Source organism: Ictidomys tridecemlineatus, chromosome 8 (assembly GCF_052094955.1).
Source record: "Ictidomys tridecemlineatus isolate mIctTri1 chromosome 8, mIctTri1.hap1, whole genome shotgun sequence".
NCBI classification, from domain to species: domain Eukaryota; kingdom Metazoa; phylum Chordata; class Mammalia; order Rodentia; family Sciuridae; genus Ictidomys; species Ictidomys tridecemlineatus.
Window position 1 is genome coordinate 145090080 of NC_135484.1, and position 14389 is coordinate 145104468.

General features: G+C 44.2%; 1 protein-coding gene across 11 annotated transcripts in view; it reads left to right on the forward strand.

Annotated features, from left to right (window-relative positions):
* Phactr1 (phosphatase and actin regulator 1) overlaps positions 1–14389 on the forward strand; it is a 486260-nt gene that overhangs the window by 245380 nt on the left and 226491 nt on the right. The window contains exon 1 of one of the 11 annotated variants that reach the window (XM_013359653.4): positions 11618–12062. The exons of 7 other annotated variants lie outside the window; for them this stretch is intronic. In XM_013359653.4, the coding sequence (XP_013215107.1) occupies positions 11810–12062 (253 nt within the window). In that variant the 5' untranslated portion in view covers positions 11618–11809. Of the gene's footprint in view, positions 1–11617; positions 12063–14389 lie in introns of those variants that run through there. 3 more of the 11 variants (XM_013359654.4, XM_013359655.4, XM_013359656.4) reach the window with 3 other exon arrangements.

The following is a 14389-nucleotide window of genomic DNA, read 5'->3' on the forward strand; positions in this document are numbered from 1 at the left end:
CACAGTCCCCTTCTGATATTAAATGCATGCGTCTTTTTACAATTAACGTTTCGCTGTACATTTGTGGCTCAGGGACCCTCTCCTTCCTGGGCCATCATCTTTTTCCCTCTTTTATACAGTTTTGAGCTAAAATGGGTTTGGAGAACACAGCGGCACATTGCTCATCTCCTTCAGCAAACAATTCAGTGTGTCAGCTCTATTAGTTCCGTCGTTCAGGGTCTCTCCTGACCTGACCAGATGTCACTGACATTCCAAAGCATTATATGCAATTATATGCATTTCCTTTTTTGTTAGCAGTTACAGATATTTATTTACAGAAAAGCAGCTCAACTCTTTTTTTTTTTCCTTAGAGTTTTTTAAATTAGTTCATTACAGTCATGTAGTTTGGGGGCTCATTTTGACATGATTATACAAGCTTGGAATATTATTTGCTTCACTCATTAATTCCTCCTTTCCCTCTCCTTGTGCCTCATGCTGTCCCCTTTCCTCTATTCTATTGATTTTTCTTCTATTTATTTATAATTTCTCAAAATTAGTTTAACTTTCTTTTTAGTCCACGCAGAAATCTCTATCTCATTATTAAGACTTTAAGGAAACTTGGGGAAAATTTTAAGCAGACATTATTTGCTATGATTCTCCTGTGTCTCCTCATACTTTAAAGTACAGGGGTACAAATCACAAAGCCTGTCTCTGTTGGAAGATGTACTTAAAGTTGAAGCAGTGTCAGTTATTGTTTGATGGTATGCAACTGTCACACACCAAGCTTAGCACTGCCAATACCCACCTTGGGGGCTCACGTTAGAAGAGTGTAATGATGGATAATAGTTCCCAACTGTGCATATCCGTTCTCAAACAACTCACAGCTAAATGTGCACCTTTTGAGAAGAATTAGAAGATCCTAATATGCAAATGTGCTAATATGTGGTGGATGGGCTCATGAATGTATTGGTGGGAAAGCTTTAGGTGTGAGGCTTATAGGTCTCCTGCGAAAATGCCTTAAAGACAGCGTGTGGGAGCTGTGACCTTTGCATACCAGGCTCAGGGGGTCAAACAATGTCTGCTCCTTTCTCTTGCAAGCAATAGGAACGTTATGTTTTGAAGATTAGGGTTGAGATGATGCAAGGTTAATTAAAGGGCTTCACTGCTTTGGGAGGCACTAGCCTGGGAGGGCGTGGCTTGACCTCTTAAAGTCAGGGGAACTTAACCTGGCAGGCTCCAGGTCTCCCTGGCATATTGCCAGTTTGGGAAAAGGAAGAGAAAGGAAACTAACGGAAGGGTGACTGGAAAAGGAACTTCCCATGGTTAGCACTTTCACAAGATTTCCTTTAAACAGCTTCTACACATTTAGATTGGCAAAATGTAAAGATATGTTGATTCAATGGCAAAACAGAGTAAGAATCGGATCTTTATCTTCTTTCTTAATTTCTTTTCTTTTTTCTTTTTTTTATTTAGACAGACTGTGGTCTTGGATTCTTGTGCTTAAGCCAACCTCTTGCCTCAGCCTCTGAGAATAAATGTGCTGGGAGGACAAGGGGGGGTGGGGAGGTGGCGGATATGCACTGCCCACCCCATTGGTCCTTTTTGTTGAAGTTTGATAAATCCAGTTTTTCACTTGCTGTGTGCCAAAAAAAAAAAAACCCAATATGCATGTTTTAACATGCTTTTAAAATACATTATAAGATTGGGTATAGAAAGATTATTCATTTCAAAGCCCTTCCCAAAAAAAAAAAAAACTATAAAATAGAAAAGTAGATGTATATCCAGTATGAGCAAGTAGATGTACTTTCACACAGATCACAGGTTGGTTCTTCATCATTAGAAAGTGCTTGGGAATTTTCTGGTAGGTTAGCTTGGAAAGATATGTTTGCCTTCACTGTAGCCTCTTTCCTGTGTGCAAATCCTGGACCACAGCCTCCTTCTTCGGTGAAGGTGGATTTGTCTGGCCTGCATTGACTTCAGACTGGTCTCTGCTGAGTCTGTGCAGTGCAGGTTTTTGCAACTTCATCTCTCTGGCTTCTTTCCTGTGAGATGGAGGCCAGACCCCTTGAATCTTAGCACTATCTTGAGGATTCAATGATAAAATTCTTGGTTAAGGCTTTAAAGTCTTTGCAACACACACAATATGATACAACATTTATTTAATATATATTGAGCAGGCTTGCTATTATCTAAGTGTATTTTATAAATGAACACACAATCAAAAACATTTAAACTTTTTGTTAATAAAAAGATGAGCAGAATTTCTCAAACACACAGGAAGCTCACCAAATAACACATCCCTCCCGCTCCCGCTGCCTCCTTCACAGTGCCCTGTCTCCTATAAGCTCATCACCGTCACCCTGAATGGGTGGTGCTAAAATTGTTGTAATAATTTGTATGGATTATAATAGGCATTACAGAGGAAAAGCTCTACCGGAATGTAATTTATCAAAATAAATTTCATTTCTCTTCAGCCTGACTTCTCTGCTATTAAAAAAAAAAATCATTTTGGAAGCTCACCAGATCACAGACTCCCGGAGCTCTGGGAACAGGGTGCAGCCTCACTGTTAGAAGCAGAACTGTTCCTCTGATGGTTTATTTCACAAGTCTTAGAGGACATTTTGAAGTTTTCCTCACTGAATTAGACCATCTTATTTGGAAGATGTCATTTGCATGTCACCCTTTTATGAACCTGTCAAAAATTCTTAACTATCCCTGAGACTGGCCACCCAGAGTGTCATGCACGCCCAGTTCCCGTTTAGGGGTAACCAAAGTTCTCACACTTGGAAAAAGGGCCAATCTCGGTGGCAGCCAGTGTGATGTTATCCCCTGGACTTATTGCACCTGCTCCAGAGAGCAACAGTGGTGATTCTGTCCTGCTGGCTGGTTATCATTAGCTGGCCCTGATCTTTTTCCAATCGTCCTGAGAGGCCCACTGCACCTTAGACACAACCCCACCCCTGAGAGGATCACATTGGCGAGTGCACAACAGCGGCCTGTTTTAAAGACTGAAAGGGCAGGAATCTGCCAATATAGATAATAGATAAGAAACTGTGCGTCCTATTTTTATCCCTGTCCCCTTTACCACCAGCCGCTCTGCTCGGCGTGGCAGCCAAGGTTTCTGTGTCCTGTGCCTGTATTCTGATAACCTTTCTTGGTTGTGTTTTATGATGCCATATGCTTCTGTCCTAAAATAGTGCTGAGGGTCCTCTGATGAAAAGCACCTACCGGCTCTCTGGATGTCAGGGGGATGTTTGGGGAGGGAAAGGTGTGTGCGTGGCTGCTACACATATTTCAGCTCCTGTTTCTACTTGGCAAGATGCTAATTTGTGGCACCTGGGAAAAGAATTGAATCCCATTCAGTTGCTGTTTCCCGAAGAAGTGTGAAAGGAAAACAGTAGTTCCCTCTTAGGGTGTTGGTATGCTGATTAAATAAGGTCACACACACATATTCACACACACATACACACACACACACACACACACACACACATCATTGCTGTGTTTATCTTGATAGGCTAGGCTAGATGCTGCTGCAGTTAAAAACAACTCCAAAATTTCAGTCTCTTGAGACAACACAAGCTTGTTTCTCGTTAGTATGACCATTGTCAAGGCTCTTCTTTTAGTCAGCTTTGCATTACTGTGACAAAACACCGAGATAATTAATAATGGAATGATGTTATGTTGGCTCACAGTCTCAGAGGTTTCAGTCCATGGTTGTTTAGTCCTGTTGTGAGACCATGTGGCAGAGGAAGGAAGGAAGGCCTCTGATATGCCCTTCAAGGACATGCCCCCAAAGACCTAACTTCCTCCCACTAGGCCCCACCTCTCAAAGGTTCCCTTACCTCCTAATAGTGCCACCCTGGAACCACGCCTTCAACACTCAAGTCTTTGGGGGACATTTAAGACTATATCTGCTCACTCCAGAATCCCAGAAGCAGCAGCCACCATCTTGAAATCAGCTCATCACTCAAAGGTTGGAACTGGTGACCTGGCTCTGCCCATCCATAAGAGGATCTGGCTGTACAAACTGCAGTTCTGCCTTGTACCTCTAGATGGTACATCAGGGGCTAGGGCTGGGGCTCAGAGGTAAGAGCACTTGCCTTGCATGTGTGAGGCACGGGGGTTCAATCCTCAGCACCCCATAAAAATAAAATAAAGGTATTTTGTCCATGTATAACTAAAAAAAATAGATTTTTTTTAAAAAGATGGTACATCAGAAATATTTGGAGAACAATAGCAATATCCACAATATGTATTTTATAAAAATGAGATCTAGATATAGTCAGTTCTCTGAATTTGAATTTTTTCATTTAATAATATATTGTGTAAATTCTTCCAAGACAACTTTTTGATATTCAACTCATTATTTTTAGTGACACTGTGCTGTAAATATACCACACATATGCAGTCATTTCTTTACTGGTGGCTTCATTAATTTATTTATTTTATTACAATATAAACACATCTAATAGCACCTCTGTCATGGTACTTTTATTTCTATAAAATAAGTAATTGGAAGTGTTTAAATCTAAAAAGAAAAGAAGAAAGAAAGAAAGGCAGGCCTGGTTCTAAAAAGGAAACATATGTTATAACTCTTTTTAATTATAGGATTTATAATTTGGAGCAAAATGAAATGAAACTAAATACTTTGGAACAACCATAGTTCTCACTTATTAATCTTTGACAGTTCTGATGCTCTACCTCATCTGTCCTGTTTTCCTCTAGACATGAGCAACTAGAGCTGATACCAAGTTTTTAAACCTACAACAAGGGCCTTCCTTGGATATTGGCAATAAGGACTTTAAAGAAGCTACAAGATCTTGCAGAAAATTTCCCCCTGGATCTTTTTCCTGTCATAGTCACAAAAGTGACATTTGCTTTAACAACATGGCTTGCTGTAGGGAAGGTCCTACCATTTGGGCTCAAGAGCGAGACCGTTCCATACTACTTCTCATCATGACAATTCAGACAGATAAAGGAGCCATTCAAAACACTGCTGTGTGGGGGCTGAGGATATAGCTCAGTTGATGGAGCGCTTGCCTTGCATGCACCAGGTCCCCAGCACCAAAAAAACAAAACAAAATACTGCTGCAGTCAAGGAGCTCCAGGAATGGACTCCTGGTGGCCCTCACTCAGTCACCTCTTTTGTCTAAATGATTCTGATCTCCTCTCTCTTCCTGTTGCTATCTGTTGTGTGTTTGCAGAATAATGTGCACAGAATAATCCCTTGGTAAGCATAATCGTCATAAGCCTAGAAGTAAATTTGCTTTCTATTCAACGTTTTAGGGGGAAAAAACTCTCAACTCTCAAGAAAAAACTCTCAACTAACAACAAACAAGTAAAAAAACAAAAACAAAACGAAGCAAAAAAACTCACAAAAAAGGAAAAAAGAATATCATTTAGCTATCTCAACTATATTCATAAAAACCCTGTTCTAAAAGCAGCCAAGTGAAATGTTTCTGTGACCCTGCTATGCACAGACTTCTCCCTGGAGGTCACACCAGAAACCTAACAGAGTGGATTAAGAAAGAAGAATGGGAAAAGGAAGGTCAAAAGAGTGTTCTTTTAGGTTCCAAAACATAGGTGGAAGAAAAATACTAAGAGAGAAAACCTTTCTTATGGGAGAGAAAAGCATGTGTGGCTTCTTTCAAATCTTTATCTGCAAGAGCGACATGCAAAATGTTTAATAAGTGGACTTGCAAGATACACAAGGAACATTCAACCTATTAGAAGAGATGCCAGTCATAAACAATCCACGTAGCTAGACCAGTGCACAGGGGCTCAACATGAGCTCCACTTGTTACATCACTGAGTTGCCTACAGAATTTTCACCAGCCTCTCACATTGAGCCCTGATCACATCTCCTTACTCAGAAGTCCCCTCTTACTTGTGGTTTCTCTTTGCCCAGTGTCAGTTATTGGTGGTCAACCACAGTCCAAAAATATTAAATGGAAAATTCCGTAAACAATTCATACATCTTAAATTGCACAGCATTCTGAATAGTGTGATGAAATCCTGTGCCATCCTCCTGTGTCCTACCCCAGACAGGAATCATCCCTTGGTCTAGTGTATCCCTGTTGTATATGCTCCCTGCCCTTTGGTCTTTTAGTAGTTGATCTGGCTATCAGATCAGCTGATTCAGTATCAGGGTGCTTGTATTCAGATAATCCTTATTTTACATAGTAATTGCCCCAAAGTGCAAGAGTAATGATGTTGGCAATTTGGGTATGCAAAAAAAAAAAAGAGAGAGAGAGAGAGAGAGAGAGAGAGAGAGAAGAAGAAGAAGAAGAAGAAGAAGAAGAAGAAGAAGAAGAAGAAGAAGAAGAAGAAGAAAAGAAAAATGCTACAAAGTGCTTCCTTTTAATGAAAAGTTAGGGAGGAAAATGATGCTATGCTGAGGTTTCAGAGTTCTACGGTAAGAAAACCATGTAGTATACATATGGTTCGGTATACTCTGCAGGTTCAGCATCCATTCATCCACTGAGAGTCTTGGAAGGTATCCCTGGTGGCTATGAGTGGACTGCTCTACCAACTGTGAGAAGGTCTGGGAGCTGTATCTCCACTTGATGACAGTCTATTTCCATTCCATCCATATGCTCATTCTGTCATCTGCCAAAACAACAAAATACACACCAACAATGAATGACATCACACACATAAGCACAACTGCAGCCGTACACTACACTACTGTGCTCATGAACTCATGAGAAGTAATTTTTCACCATTTTCTGAATTTGCATTTTGTAGATTTGCTTACAGTTCTGCTTTTTTTCTTTTTTCTTTCTTTCTTTTTTAAATTTATTCTAATTAGTGACATGTGACAATAGAATACACTTGAAGTATAACTTCTCATTTTTCTGGTTGTATGTGACGGAGAGTTGCATAGGGTAACAAAGTCCAATTCATTCTACTATCCTTCCTACCCCTCTGCCCCCTCCCCACCCTCCACTCCCCTCTGCCTAATCCAAAGTACCTTTATTCTTCCCGAGCCCCCACCCCTTATTGTGAATTAGCATCCGCATATCAGAGAAGACATTCAGCCTGTGGTTTGGGGGATTGGCTTTGACACACTATACATTTATATGGAACCTAGAAAGAGCTAAGTACTATTCTTATGTTAGGATGATGAGAATAGTCGCTACCTAACAGAGTGGACTAAGAAAGAAGAATGGGAAAAGGAAGGTCAAAAGAGTGTAACAAATGATCATAACAAAGTTGGGGGCTTGAAGCAACAATCTCTTATTTTCCTATAGCTCTGGAAACGGAAGTCTAAGTGTCAGATCAGCAGCGATCCCTCCAGAGGTGCTTGGGGAAATCCTGCTCCTGACCTTCTTCCAGCTGTTGGCATTACCTAGACTGAGTCACTCAGTCTCTGAGTCCAACTTCACTTGCTGCCGCCTCTTTTTTTTATGTCTCTCCCAGTGTCTGTTACAGGAACACTTGCTGTCGGATGCTAGGACCACCCAGATAATCTGGGATGATCTCCTCATTTCGAAATCTTTAATTACATCTGCAAAGACCCTTTTTCTAAATGAGGTCACATTCATGTGTTCCAAAGATCTGACATTCAATCTGTTGCAGAGAGGATAGGAACGAGAAAGGGGGCAGAAACAGGAGGAAAATGGGATGGATAACTGGAGTTTAAATCAAAGAAAAAAAAATGACTGAGAAAGGAAAAAAAAGGATTTAAAAAATATCTTCTTACCTCCACTATGGGTGGTCATTTCTACCTAAGCACACCTCTCTGAATGGGTCCATTGCTTCGCCCTCTTTTGACCTTAATATGTTATATTTCCACTGTCTTTTTCATAGGAGTTACAGAAATTCATCAGGATTTCCAAATCTCTACCCTCAATTTTGATTGTGTCTCCTTGAAGCTAAGAATGATGGGGTTCAAAATGATTCACATGCTGCTTCTTACATTCAGATTTTGGGGGTTTCAAGGTCTGCAGTTGCCTTCTCGTCACTCTAACGGTGGGATCTTCTAGGAAGTACAGTTTTTAGTCACTGCCCTTGCTGGGTCTAACAGGTACTTCCAGACCAGTGGCTGCTTGCCTGGGATCCACTCCACCCCCACCACAATCTCCTTGTCCAGGAGCTTGTCACCACTACTGCCACCCCTCTGCCCCAGTTGCTACAGATACACTTTCCCAGGGAATTCCTCCGTGGGCTCCCTCTTTTCCATATTGGCCACTGCAGAACTCTCTTTGCACGTGGCCCCCACTTTGCATGTGAGAATGACTAAATGCATTATTTTCCGTAGCTCTTCCTAGGTATGAATTTGCACACATTTTCAGTTTGGTGTGTTCTGTGACTCAGTTTGGTGTGTTCTATTATTATTATTCATGGAGGGCACCCTCTTTCCCATAACTTTTAAGCATCAAGAGATCAGGAGTCTTATTTATGATTTATTTTGGAACCAAAATATCCGTTCCTCTGGTAGGCAATTAATAATTATTGGGCTGATTCCTATGGAAATTACCAACTAGGGTGTGCTTCTCAAGCCTCAGTGTGCATGCAGATCACCTGAAGTTCTTTGTAAAGTGCAGATTCTGAGACAGAGCTTGCATTTCTAATAAGCTACCAGGTAATTGAGATCTGCTGGCCCCTGGGGCCACATTTTGAGTAGCAAGGTCCAGATCAAATAAGTTTCCAGAAGGGTATCCACAGGTTAAGTATATTCTGAAGACTGGATGAAGAGGAGACTGTCATGCAGCTCAGTGACACTGAGAGTGATAACAGGATTTTCCCCCCATTTAAATCATCTTTGTGTAAATTCCATGCAAGCCACACAGGCCTGGGTTTGAGTGATGAAGTGCACTAGATTCTCCTTCTCTTTAATATTTTCTCCCTTCCTTTTACAAGTGAAAATAAGAGCCTATAATTTTTTTTTCCTAGAATACTGTAGGATGACCAGTTTTCTTACATTATCAACTCAGGGAGGTAACTATCAACAATAGCAACCAAATTAAGCCATAATTGTGAGGTTCATAATTAAACATATGTGTGTCTGATGGGAGGAGACAAAGGACATCTCTAGGCATCAAGAACTATGAGGAAATTATAATAGTGGACATCAGAAACAGGCTTTGCTGAGGTGGCCTACAGTGGCCAGAGAAGGTCGAGAAAATGCTGGGATATGTGTCACATTAGCCCTGATGCTGGCTGAGGCAAGGTGCTTTCTGAAGCCACCAGATACAGCTACCAGCTTCCAATCTGCCACCAGTGCTAAGGCACATTGCCACTTGGTCCCTTCTTTATCTGCCTGCTGTAGAAGACAGCACTTTTCTGCTTCTGAAACGTCAACTAATTGTCCCTGAGTTCAGCCTGAGTCACTAAAATTCATACATCTTCCAAGACCAAGTTTCCATGATGATGGAAATATTCTATTAGTTTCTCCAGTGAATACAGCTGCCTCCAGATGCATGTGGCTACTAAGCACTTGAATTGGGGCCAGTGCAGCAGAGAGACTGAATTTGAATTTTATTGAATTGGAATTAACTTAAATGTAAATAGGTACACAGGGCAAGTGGGTGCCATATTGGACATCACTGCTTAAATGCTGCGAACTCAGGTAGTACCATTTAGGAAGATGGCCCACCAAACAAGAAATACAGCTCTCCAAGGCAAACCAAAGGCCTTTACACACTTAACTTGAATAAGGAGCCCACACCCTTCGGGGCACAGCCTTTGATATCTGAGTCTAAGCTGAAGGCTGTGTCAGGGTTTGCTATGCTACAATCACAGCACCACTCGGCCAATTAAGATAGGGACACACAGAGCCCTTAGGTTTGACTTAGAATATAGCAAGTGAATAAAAGATTGCTTTGGGCTCAGTTGTTTTAATAAGCCCAGATGGGGTTTCTGCAGGTCTCCTGTTCTGACCTCTGGGGCAGAGAGTAAAGTGGTTTTCCATTTTACTGGTAATTTAAAAAATACAGTTCTGAAAAGATGTAATGGGCTGTCAATACAGAGTCTCCTCTTTTCCAAAGGGTGTTAGGTGATGCAGTTTGGAGGATGAGACTGAGGATTAGAAAAAGAGAATGACAAATGTTTTCCCGTGACAATGCAATACCTGTTCAGTATTACCAGTGGATCCTTTGTCACCTCTAAGATAAGGTTTATAATTAGCCAGGGACCCAGTGATAAGAATGAGCAGGTTTAGTGGCATTTACCTGTGACTGGTTGGGCTTGTCATCTGGGGAGAAGGGAGAGGTTACAGAAGCCCTTGGTAGACAAGCAGGGACCCGGATCTAATTAAAGAGGGCACAGCTCTAACACTTGCCTTCTTCTTCTGTCCCTGACATCTCCTGGCGCAGACAATCGCAGCTGGATCCCAGACTTTCCAAATAAAAGAAACTCTTACCGTGCTGATTTGGGCAGAATGTTTTGCAGATGAGAAATCGTGTAAATGATAGGATGATAGAATTGAGCATACAGAAGAATAGTATGATACAGTTATTTAATCTCCCTAGTAGATTATTGACCCTTTTACCTGTGAGGTGAAATGTCCATGTCGAATATGCCCAGTTGGAGGAGAGACCAGCAATGACCTACCTTTTGCAAAAGTTCCAGTCCCAGGAAATTGTAATTAGCTCTGCAGAAATTCCTGGAAACGACTGGAAGTAATAGTACATTTTAAAAATGCCACTATCTTGGTAGGCTGGAAGAAAGAGCAAGGTTGTGACTCAGAGGGAATGGGGTGCAGTGGAAAAAAAACACGCACCTGGCTGTGAACACCTGTTTCTCAGTTTATGCTATGCTTCAGAATAAACTGGAGAGCTTGAAAAGTGACAGATTCCTGGGCCCTACATGTACCGACTAAGCCAGAATCCCAGAACTTCTATAGTTGTTAAATAGAGCCAGCCAGGGGATTGTGGTGTGGGGCTTCTCTAAAATGTGATTGACAATTTCCTCCGGATGATTGAGTGAATTGGTGGCTTATTGGATGTAATATGATTTAAAACAAAAAACGAAATAAGTCAAGGTTCAATTACTTTTAGTGGTCATTGCTACTGAGCCATGGAGTTGTCTTCTTTAAGACACTGCCCTCTCTTGCAAAACCTCTGTAGATGTCACTTGCTTTGCTAAGCCTTATTCACTGTGCTAGGACATCTGGAAGATTCAGTGCAATTAACTAGTGTTCCAAAGTCGCAAGTTGTATTTGAGTCTGGGTAGTGTTAATGATCCTGGTGTAAGGTCCCCTTCATTTCAGGGGATGCATTTCAACTGGGGGTGTAAACCTCAGTTATCCAGTTAACAGGTTGTCTGCTCCCGGGAAAGTCAGGGGGACATGAAGGGGACCCACCAGAGGATGGTAATTTGTTCTGGCCCCAGAATCGCTGCCACCCCAGGGCTCTGGGCTCAGCTGCCTTGTGTGTGGTACATCTTGCCTTCATTTGGCAGCGTTAGGCTTGCAGAAGGGGGGCGGGGGGTGTGCTGGCATTCTGCCCTGGCGCTCGGGAGAGGAGGTAGCGGCAAAGCCAGCAGGCTCTGAATTGCTGGGGCCAGATTACCTAGGGGTGGGGCTGCCAGAGGAGGATGTGCACGTGAGACCCCGAGCTGGAGCGAGTGGAGCGTCTCAGGTAGGACTGAGGAGCGCCTTCCGCAGTCCCTCCTCGGGCCTCGGGATTCGGATTGGCTCGGGCAGCGAGGCCGGCGAGGTCAAGACCCCTTCGGCGACTTCCCCGAGCCGCCCCGCCGCGGTGGCGTTGGTGTCGCGCGGCGGGGGCGGGGCGAAGCGGGGGCATGCTGGCCAGGCGGAGGGGCGCGAGTGGCAGCGCTCGGGGGCCCGAGCAGCGCCCGGCCCGGGGCTCCCGGGGGCCGGATGGCGGAGCCCACGCGCGCCGCGAAGCCGGGGAGGTTTGCGCTCCGCTCGCCGCGCTGCAGGGAGGGCGCGGTGCCAGGCGCGAGCGCCGAGAAACCTCAAAAGAAAGCTTTTTATTTGCTGAGGATGAAGCCCCTGAAGGAGCCCGCCCCCAACAACAACAACAACGTGTCCTTTGTGATCCACTGTCAACTAGGCAAGGAGATCAAACACATTTGCAGCAACTGCAGTCGGGGGGAGGACGCCCGGGACGGTGAGTGCTGGGGCCCGTCGGGGCGGTGGCGGTGGCGGTGGCGGGAGGTGGCACTGCCGGTCCCCAGTTTGGGCGCAGCGGGAGACTGCTGCCTAGAGAACTGCGGGGACATCCGCCCTCTACCCAGGCATGACACCCGCCCGCCTGGCACTTTGCGGAGTGTCATCCAAAGCCAAACCCGCCTCGCAGTTCTGCATCTCCCACGGATGTATATGCTCCTCAAAACGAGGGGTTTGAAGCAGTTAAAGGAGCAACTCTGGAATTTTTATACGGGAAGGTGGGGCGTTTGGGGATTTGTCTGCAGCAATATTAAAAAAAAAAAAAAAGATGGTCCACCTGCTTTCCCCCCTCCATGGGCTCCTTAACTGTTTCCCTGTCCTTGCCCTATGATAGGATTTAGGATTTGCTGGGCTGCATTATGGTTGTGGGCTTCTTTGGGGGCGGGGGGCTTCACTTTGGACAGGTGACTTGGCCTTGGTCACCGAGGCGCCCAGCGACTTGTGGAGTTGTGGAATGATGTCTGCTTAGAGTAAAATATGGCTGTGGTTTTTGGAGTGCCGCTGCTGGTCCCTCTTGGAATGATGCCTGATGGCCAAATGTGGGGAGGAGGGGGAAGGGAGTGGGGCAGCATCTTCGAGGTGAGGCGTGTGCAAGCCAAAGAGCTCCCTAAATCCCATGTGAAGCCAGGCGGTGAAGGGGTGCTGGGTAGAGGGAGCCAGGAAGAGTAACAGCTGGCGCGCACAGGCTCTGCAGATGTGGACGCGCCTCGGTGGCGGCGGTGCATTCGCGGGAGCCTCCAGGCGGTTCCCCAGCAGCTCACAGAGCAGAGTCCAGGAGGGCCACTGAAGGTCGCGGAAAACTTTTAGACAGCAGATTTTACAGGCAGAGCATTAGCTGCCTCCTGGCCTGAAGCTCCTCTTCTCTCCACACAGACACCTGCTTGGGCAGGCAGATTTTCCTATCAGCCAGGCAGGTTTTTCTTGTTCCCTTTGGAAGAACAAATATTACTTAGGATTCCTGCAGTTCTTTGTGGGCCTCAGAAGTGCAGAGTAATGAAGTGACTGTGGCTTGGCTAATGTCTTCAAAATGAGAGTCCTACTCGCATAATTATAGTTTTCGTTGATTAAACTGCAAGAGAGGCTGTGGAGCACTGGCAAGAGACAGCCAGAGGGAAACAGGGACCATGCTGGAGGAGGGCAGACAGGAACACTAGCTACTCCCGTTCAGTTTGGGAAAGGTATTGGTTTCTGAGAAGCACATGCTTGCTTCCGTGTGTTTGATCATGATGGCTGTATGAGCCGAGGACACAGGACCTGTGAGTACAAATGGATTCATGAGATGATCCAAAGCCAGACCTTTCCCGTAGAGTGTAACTGAGCACAGGATGCAAGCCAAGGTACTTATTAAATGTCAGTCACTGTGTTGATTGACCTGTACCCCAAATAGGCTGCTTCCCCAACCTTTGGAGAGGTGACTTGGCCTTGGCCACCATGGCACTCAGAGACTTAGAGACTTGTGGAGTTGTGGAATGATGTCTGTTTAGAGTGAAATATGGCTGAGGTTTTTGGAGTGCCGCTGCTGGTCCCTCTTGGAATGATGCCTAATGGCCAAATGTGGGGAGGTGGGGAAAGGGAGTGCGGCAGCATCTTCCAGGTGAGCCTGGGCATGTGCAAGCCAAAGAGCTCTCTAAATCTCATGTGAAGCGAGGCGGTTAAGGGGTGCTGGGCTGCTATCAACTTAATAAATTAGTATCTCTAAATACTGTGATAGAAAGGAAAGACATGTGTACATTCAAGGATGTATGTCTGTGTCATTATGAACTTATCCCTGGTAAACACATGGTGTATGGCAGGTGTATGTCTTGACATACAGCACATAATTCTTCTTATAACATAGAGCTTCAGACACTTCAGAATGCCCTAAGGAGAAATCTATGCATGTTCACTCTATCTCCTGATAGGATTAAAGTATTTAATTTCCATACATTCTTCTACAGGGAAGCCCACATGTTGTAGTGCCAAATTTTTGCTTAATTCCGTACTGTTCATCCTCCTATTGAATGAGTGTGATGCTCACTTACTAGTGGAAATAGAGGATGGTCAGTTTAAGCCTCTTTTCTTATTGCCAGAGCCCAAAGCAGCGCTACCTGCTGCAAAAGTGAAGGGAATTCAAATTTGTAGTGAGTGACTGCTTCACTAGATACCTTCTCTAGAAGCAATTTGAAATTTGAGCATTTTTTTTCCTGTATGCCCAGAACACCAGCTGTTTTAAAGGACATGTATGGTCAAGTTTGCAACAATGCATTTCCCCAACATACCTGTTGGGTA